Here is an 8618-nt window from a genome sequence, read left to right as displayed (position 1 = left end):
ATAAACAAGGATAGCAAAACAGATTGATAAGCATATAATGAGAACGGCAGAAACGCAGGCAGGACTTCAGATGACGAGACAGATCACAGTGAGACAGGCTGTTTTCGTCATATGAAGGATGAGACATTCATAACATTGTATTCAGTCTTACTGATGGTCCTTTTGTTATTGCCAACAGGTGCACTTCGTTGTGGATAAGGAAAGCCTATTTTGCTAAATTTTTGTAGTCCTGGTAATCTTTAGTTTGGCATATTGGTAAAGTTATTAAGAGGACCATTTCTTTATAGTTTTGTTCTTGATGAATTAATGTTTGTTTATTAATCAGTTATTTTTCAACAAATAACTCAATTATAATTACAAAGAGAAAAAATTGTATCTCTAATTACACTTGCTACCGCAATTTCATCTCAACAAACACCTAAAAACACAGCAAGTTTCATCGCAACTTTTTGGAAAAGCTCCCGCAAAATCAGGAATTTTAGGCCGCAAATATCTAAAAAAAAAATCTTCCAGAAGCCCAGAAAGATACACTGCAGTGACAAAAGCTGCACACTTGGATATGGAAAATTGTCATAAAAAGACATGTTTCGATGTTTAGTTAAATTCAATAGTTCAAGTGTTTGTGTCGGTGGCCGCGCCACGCCGCGCCGGACCCCCCCCCCCCCCCAAAGCTGTAAACCTAGGGGAAACACTGTACAGGCAGACAGACATTTCAATATGAAGTAATCAATGCCCAACAAAAGGCCACGTTTTCTAAGGAAACAAACTTAATACAAAATCTAAAAACAAGCTAAACTTAATGTTCCACAAGTGTGACCTCTCCTTTTTTGCTCCATGTATTTAAAATGACACCTTAAAGCAGTTCCCACCTTGGCTGTAGCGCTGGCTCGCACCTCCGGACTGCTGTTGATGTCCACCGTCTCATACACATGCTCATATACCTGGAGACAGAGACAGAGAGAGAGATAGAGAGAGAGAGAGAAAGAAAGAGAGAAGGAGAGAGAGACAAGACCCGACTGCTTAACAGGGATTCTGCTCAATAATGCCTGCGTCAGACTTAACAGCTCACACCGACTAATTTACCTGTGCATTTTATAGTCAGTCAGTCACTATGGACATCTGAAACAAGATGTCCATAGTGACTAATAAAAAAATAAAAAATGAATGTGTACATCAAATTGCTCTTAATTGAATTCATCAGGTACTGCACTAGTTAGCTCATCTCTATTTTGGTTAAGATGGATATCAGCGCACGTGAAGTCCTCTCTTAAAAACTTCACCGTCAAACTAACTGCAGGGGTCCCAAACACACGATATAAACAGATAAGGAAGCCCTTTCCCCATACTGCTGTGACTAAGCAGCTGAGCGGGAAACGAACAACCTTGCTGCTGGCCTGACCATACTGGGGGTCCCTTGATGGACCACAGCCATAAATTACTGGGACAACAGCAACAGCAGCCATTATTTGGTTTCTTGGCTGATAGTCAGTGTGTTTACATGATGGTATAATTCGAATCTTGCTTTAGTCGGACTATGCTATCTTTTGGGGCAACTGCTTTTATCCTAATATACATGGCAGTGAATAAATCGAATCATTGGCCGAAAGCATGTCATATCCGATACGATAGGTGGCACTGTTTTCATTACAACTAGTGGTGATACAGCCATTTCCGCTTGACCTCTTCACCACTACCAACAACAACAACAGTTGATTGAGCCTGAATCGCGTCTGTTCATCGGTCCAGCAATGCGTGTTGCCTCTTGGGTTGTCCATCGCGTTGTTTGTTTGTTTGTTTCTGCTGGGCCGACGTGTTTATAAGTTACATTATTCAAAGGTGAAAGATAAAAGGCGAGAGAAACGCACGCACATTCTCACACACACGCGCGCGCAAATAATGGGTTACAGCCAAAACGCATTGCCCTTCTGCCAGTTGCATCAAATTGTTTTAGTACTTCTTCGCTGTCGATTTCCAAATCTGTGTGAATATTCATGAGAGCAAGTCCAGTCAGTCTTTTGTCAGTCATCGTACTTCGTAGATATGTCTTAAGACGCCTCATTGTACTGAATGACCGCTCAGCAGACGCTGTGGAAATGGGTATTGTCAACAAGACCTTCAGGACGCAATGAATGTATGGGTAGAAATTTGCCGAACTTTCCAGGGCTTGACAAAGCTCACTGCGTTTTGGCTGTAACTCATTTAGCTGTCTCCACAGCTCCAGCTCTGTATCTGCATCGTCAACGCTTAAATTTAAAAAAAAAAAAAATAATCTTCTCGCGTAGCAGAAGGTACGCACAGTGCGTACGGCTGCATGCGCCACTGGAACTCTGTGCAATTAATACAATACTTAATAGGCTAATTGATATAATATCTCCTCGTTTGAGTGTGGTTGTTTAAGTGCAATGGGAGTGTATGATCGTTGTTGTCTATAAAGGAAGGCATTGCAACGGGAAAATCTACCTTTCACGTCTCTGTCTTTAGAGGGCAGCGCCAAATAACTGAACAAAACTCAACTCACGCTTGCCTCACAGGTGCAATACCAAATTTCATAGAATGAAGGACAAATTAGTTGTGAATACTATCACCGAGTTTGACAGGTATTGGTCAGGTAATAGCCGAGTGACTTGACAGTACTTTTTCGTGTTTTTTTTCAGCGCCAGATAACCGAACAAAACTCAAAGCATGCGCAAAGACGCAAAGTCCAGTTACTAATCCAATTCACCGTTTACATGCCGCGATAGTCGAATTATCAACCGGATCGGATCGAGTTATCCAGGGGTGTTAATCGGATCGTAGTCGGACCGCAAATAGTCGAGCAAAGGTGTTTACATGAAACGGATAATTCGATTTCAGTCCGACTAAGCCGGTTATTCGAATGCATGTAACCACGGTCACTGTATGACTACGACTCCCTACACCAGAGTGACAGATTTAAGCCACAGTTGTATCTTAAAGGTTAGGTACGCAATTCTGGCAAAAGGATGTTGACAGCTGTGCTCAACAGCTAATCAGTTTACACCCTCCCTTCCGTACTCCAGAATCAACGTGTTTATTGGCTGGAATTGTTAACGGCTTAGTCGAGCCCCTGTGTTGGTTCCCCATTTGCAGCCCCAGGACTGTGTTAGAACACTGGAGTTTTTCTTAATACACACTCACACTGCAGCTAGAGCAATTCACTAAATTTGCCAAAAACTGTGTTGGATTACAGTCCCCTGCTACACCTTTAAGAGACCACTAAACACACACCAACCTCTCCCTCAGTCCATCAGTGCAATACTCCCATAATGGGTGGAGGGAACCGTGGCTTCCCTTAGTTAAAGTTTGGCTAAGACACAAAGTGTCTGCTGCCCTGTAGCAAAATGCAGCCTGCCTTCAGAAGCTCCCTAAATACCCCCAATAACAGCCCCACACAAAGAAGGCAGAGCAAAATATAACGTTATCAGGCACTAACCATCTACAGCACTCAAGCTGCTTGAGAGCTCTGGAGTTGTTATTTTGCAATTAAACAAAACAAAAAATTAAACAAACATACACAAAAAAAAAATAACTAAACCGACCAACAGACTAACAAAACAACTAGTTTTCAGATTCAATTTGTGCCTCTGCCTCTCTCTTTCTCTTTTTCGCTCTCTCTGGTTTGGGAGAGAACAGTGACAGATGATCAACCAGCAGGGAAGGGAAGGCTGCTGCCAACAACATTGCGGGATCACGTCATTTTTAGCATTTCATATGACAGACAGAAACAGACCACAGAACAACATGGGAGAGCTTCTTATTCTCACCCGCACCTTATCCTCCATTAGCCTGGGTAGTTAACTCTTTAACAGACTGCAGGTGTAGCTGCAGGAAAATCCAGAAAGGCTTTGACGCTAACTCCTTCTCCTCTCAGTTAAAAGCCCAAAGACCTCACGCCTCAAAAACTTAGCCCTGACTTTCACAAATAACCCACCAAAGTTGCTTGACAAACAGAAAGAGGGCCTCCCTAACTTTCCACTGAAAATTAAAACATCTTCTATTAGGGGTGGGAATCTCTTGGCACCTCACGATTCGATTCGATTCCGATTCAGAGGTCAACGATTCGATTCTAAACCGATTCTCGATTCTAAACCGATTATCGATTCTAAACCGATAAAACGATTATCGATGCATCTCGATTTTTAAAACATTTGAGTTTGCTACTCAGAGTCTCAAATCACTTCCTACTTTGTGTTTGATAATTAAAGAAAATCAACAGATCTATTTTTTTTATTAGAGAAAAAGTGTGTCCTTGTCACAATTATGACTTTCTATGAAAAATGCAATAATCGATGCAGCTTGCATTTCAACACAAAATGAATGTGTAAAAAAAAAAATAAAAAAAAATATTCATTTTTTATTTATTTATTTTATTTTATAAAAAAATCGATTATGAACTTTTCTGAATCGAGACAGAATCGTTCTAGAGAGAATCGAGAGAAATCGAAAAATCGATTTTTTCCCCCCACCCCTATCTTCTATGCTAAACTCTTTCTGATAAAGCAGACCAGTTGGTGGAAATGTTCACATTGTATAACACAGATCAACACATAACACAGATTTGATGTTATATGAATGTTTGAGCACCTAAAAATGTAAACTCCTTTCATAGCTCTACTAAAACAGACTGCCCAGATGGAGCCGCTTAAAGGCGCAGTCTTTGATTATAGCTTGATTACTCTTAATTACTCTTCGTTGAATTCAGTGAAATTTTCTAAATTCTGAAAAGCTCCTCAAGCGTGCACACGAAACTTTAGGGGTGATCTTGGACTTCCACTTTCTGTTTAGACAGGAACTTTGGTGAAATCTGTGCATCCCAAGTAGCACAGCTGACCACTTATGCTAAGGAAAGCAGTTCAATGCAGTCACAGGGATTTACGTGATACATTTAATCACAGACAAGCTTATGACACAGCCGTGTAGTCTCAATCACATGTCCATCCGTCAAATACTGATGGCTTTAATGCCGTTTCTTTTGCCCAAGTTTCATGTTAGTGTGTATCTGCACTGTTTACATGCAGTGGGGAGTTTAGAGTCAGCGTGGGATTCATACCTCTCGGACGGCGTTGCAGAACTCGCTCTGTAGAACCCTCTGGAGAGCCTGGAGTTTCTGAGGTGGAACCTCTCCGGTTCTCTGAAGCTTGTCCAGTAGTTCAATGGCTCGGTTAATATCTGAGGACAGGGAGAACAAGACTGACTTCAGAGAGTGGCGCCCCACAACCACGGAGTACCCTAAAAGTAATATGTGATCAATTTCACAGGTCTTGCAAGTTGGTTTACTCACAAATAGTTGACAACTTTATTTCCTTTATGTTTTTGTATTAAACTGGTACATCTCCCTTATCATGTTTATCATATTTAGAACATTCGATCCAAAGTCAACTATTTCACTGTCGAATCTGACGAATCGAATCTCGGGAGTGTAGGGTTGTGGTTTTCCCATTAGAACATTATCCTAACGATTTAAGAATAGTGTAGAACACGAACAGCGGACTCAACTAAAATTAAGGATAGGACGCATACTCTTTCCAACTTGTGCTTCAAAGGTAAATCAACTAGATGTACGTTATCACAGAGAGGTAGCGTACACACACATTGTGTATGGTACACACTTTAGCAATGCATTACATAACCACAGCATAAGCCTGTTATGTTGGCTCACAAGACGCCAACTAGCTAGCTAATGACAAGCTAACAATGAATCGAATCTAAGTGAAACTATGAGTTTATGAGTTCAAGAACAGTTTGGTACAAAAATGTATTAGTTAAGGGGGTAACAGTGAGGATTTAAAAAGTATTCACTTGTTGGCAAGTCGTGGTTTGTAAACAATAAACACAGCAGAGGTCCCCGGCTAGACCGAGAATAATCAGCGACAATAATGACAATGCTAACATGTGCATCAAATCGCTGGCAACACTCAACTTCATGACAGAACTAACTGTTAAAATAACTTAAGATAGTAAAGACTTGAAATATGGATGACAAGGGAGTTGGCGTGTACACCTTTGCAAACTAGGTGCTGTGACATAGCTAGCTAACCAGCCCCTCTTTCCATTGTAGCTATGGGTACTATCCTATGATACTTTGCGAGATCTAGCTAGCAAGCCTATCAACATTAGTTACACGTCTGTCGTCTCTTTTTCCCTTGCAAATGTTGGATAATCCGTATCGGTTATAAGGATCACACGACAGGTTCCGAGACAAATTTCACATATAGCAATTGGATTTTTCTGTGTGAGTTAGTAGAGACAGGCGGTTACCCAATAAGCTATGCTACAATGGCTAACTAGTTAGCCTGCCAGTCAGCGTAGCCTCAACGACTCTCCCTCTCAAACAAAATGCTGGAAGGTACGTTAACTTCGCCTAGTTCACAATGTACAATATAATTCTACGGATTTGTTTTCTTGTTTACCTCTTTCCAACCGGACAGGTTCTCCTAATGAGGCCATTTCAGCCTGAATTATTCCGTTTCTCCTTCGGAACCGCTCAATCAATGGTCCGTTCTATCTTTGTGCTGTTAAGCACCCTAGCAAGTGATAAACCAGGGATTATGGAGTCTACTGAGAAACATTAAGTTTGCGCACAGGAAGGGCATACTCATCTACCATACCATTGGGAAAAATGCGCAGCATAAGTATTAAGATGGCTAATATGTTTTATACCCAGTCATTAAATGTATAATGTATGTTTTTACTGCAGTTTGACATATTTTTTGCAACTATTTCACAAATGTATTTTGCGCAGTTTATGCGTAGCCTAGTTGATCTAGAATCAAGGTTGTGACAGGGCAATTGTTTTTACTGTGGATGGGGTGTGCACGCCCAGTACACCACCCTCCTATGGAGAGGCATGCACTTTCCTGCTTTGTTTATTTCTGAGTGTTTGGGTTTATACATTTTTTTAGATAATCATGAATCATGAACTATGAATTCGTACAGAAGTATTTGGTCACAGAAATAAGTGTAAACATTTCATGGACAGGTGAATAGCCTGTAATCAGCATTCTCTCCATGTGTACCTGTGCTGAGATTAGTTGTGATTAATTGCACTTTAATCCAGCATTATTCATGTCATGAGTAACATGATTAAACCATTCAGTTAAGTGTATAAACTACAAGTGATGTTAATGTTGCATTTAATGCTTTATTAATGTGAAATACTGCCTTTAATTCAGGTCACTCTATCCATACAAGTTCTTTACCAGGTGTATCCATTGTAAAAAGCACAGTTCCCAGCTGACTTTGAGCCCACTTAGATTAGGATCGTATATCACCAATATGATGTGATGTTTACCATCACAGACACCAATGACAAATTGCTACAGAATGGAGACCATTTCTCCGGAGGCGACGGAAGGCAGTACTTTTTGACCAACATGTAAAAAATAAATACAGATAATTTCACATAACTGATTTTCACCCACTTATGAAAGTAATGATCCTGCAGTATAATCTGCTGAACATCTATGGGTCAGGGTCTGAATTGAAACCGGTCAGATTAATTAATATTTCAAGGACCAAAAAAATTACTTTCAAACAGACCAGGTCCCGGCCTTCTGGGCTCTGCACTAGATCAAGCCAGATTCACGGTGACTGAATAAGTAATTTCAATCATATTACAAAGACTGATTATATTTGAGACCAGCCTTACTTATTAAATTCAAATAGGTTATGAGTGCTTAACCAATGCAGGCCTTTTGAACGGTGGATTGCTTGGTATGCAATCCTATATTTGGACACATCTAACTTGTCCCAGAGTTGAAGTCCTGTTGATTGGTCATTATGAAGACTACTCTAATTTTGAAGGTCTGGGAAAGATTAGAGGTAATCCACAATTTGATTGAGTGGTCTTTTCACTGTCATAAACCTGCCCATGTGTTTGCTCACATGAATTGCCCATTGGCAAAAGGAGGAGGAGGTCTCTGCAGATGATTTAAAAAAAAAGAAAGGTATTCCTGAAATAATTTTAATATAGAATTGTAGTCTTTATCAGGTTAATAGAGATTTTGTATTAGTGTTTTTTATTTAACTTGTGTAGTTTCATTTTTGTCTCATGCTGAGGTCCTTTGTTTTATATGTGTTATGTTTTATAGCTGTCTCATTGTACATTTGGCATAATGACATTTGAAACATTTGTTTTGAATGTTACAGATATGATGTTTCTAATACACCCAGGCTTTATATCTTGTCTGTATCCTTGTCTGAATCTTCTTTTGCAGTATGGAGTTGTCATGACTCTTGTCTTCAATTGCAATGGGTGACTTTTGTTTGAATTCCCCTGGTCTCGTTGGTGTGATGTGCAATCATGTGTTGCTGTGTGGTATTAAATACTTACCAACCCATAATTCAATATCCATTAGCCAGAGTCATGTGCTCTGAACTTCAGAAGACATGTAAACCGAGGTCCCAACTGAGACACACATCATAATGTCCAAAACCAAGTCTCAACCTGGGCCTCTGGCACCCAAATTTACCCAAGCACAACCACATGGCTAATTCTCTGCATGTGGTGAGTGTGTTGGCTCAATATGTCGGCTATTGCATCATCCCGGTGGGTGCTACACGTCTGATATTCGAGTAATGGGTACCCTGTGAAATGTACT

At 40.3% G+C, this 8618-nt stretch overlaps 1 protein-coding gene across 1 annotated transcript in view; it reads right to left on the bottom strand.

Moving 5' to 3' along the window:
* The window catches only part of lin7c (lin-7 homolog C (C. elegans)), a 12366-nt gene extending 5793 nt beyond the window's left edge, over window positions 1-6573 (bottom strand). The window contains exons 1-3 of the mRNA XM_031587175.2: window positions 6429-6573; window positions 5069-5187; window positions 870-941 (exon numbers count right to left, since the gene is read on the bottom strand). Coding sequence (XP_031443035.1) covers window positions 870-941; window positions 5069-5187; window positions 6429-6465 — 228 coding nt within the window. The 5' untranslated portion in view covers window positions 6466-6573. The remainder of the gene's footprint in view (window positions 1-869; window positions 942-5068; window positions 5188-6428) is intronic.
* Between the last annotated feature and the right edge of the window lie 2045 nt (window positions 6574-8618).

Source organism: Clupea harengus, chromosome 20, assembly GCF_900700415.2.
Source record: "Clupea harengus chromosome 20, Ch_v2.0.2, whole genome shotgun sequence".
NCBI classification, from domain to species: domain Eukaryota; kingdom Metazoa; phylum Chordata; class Actinopteri; order Clupeiformes; family Clupeidae; genus Clupea; species Clupea harengus.
The sequence above is the reverse complement of the archived record's forward strand: the minus strand, read 5'-3'. Positions and strand labels throughout refer to the sequence as shown.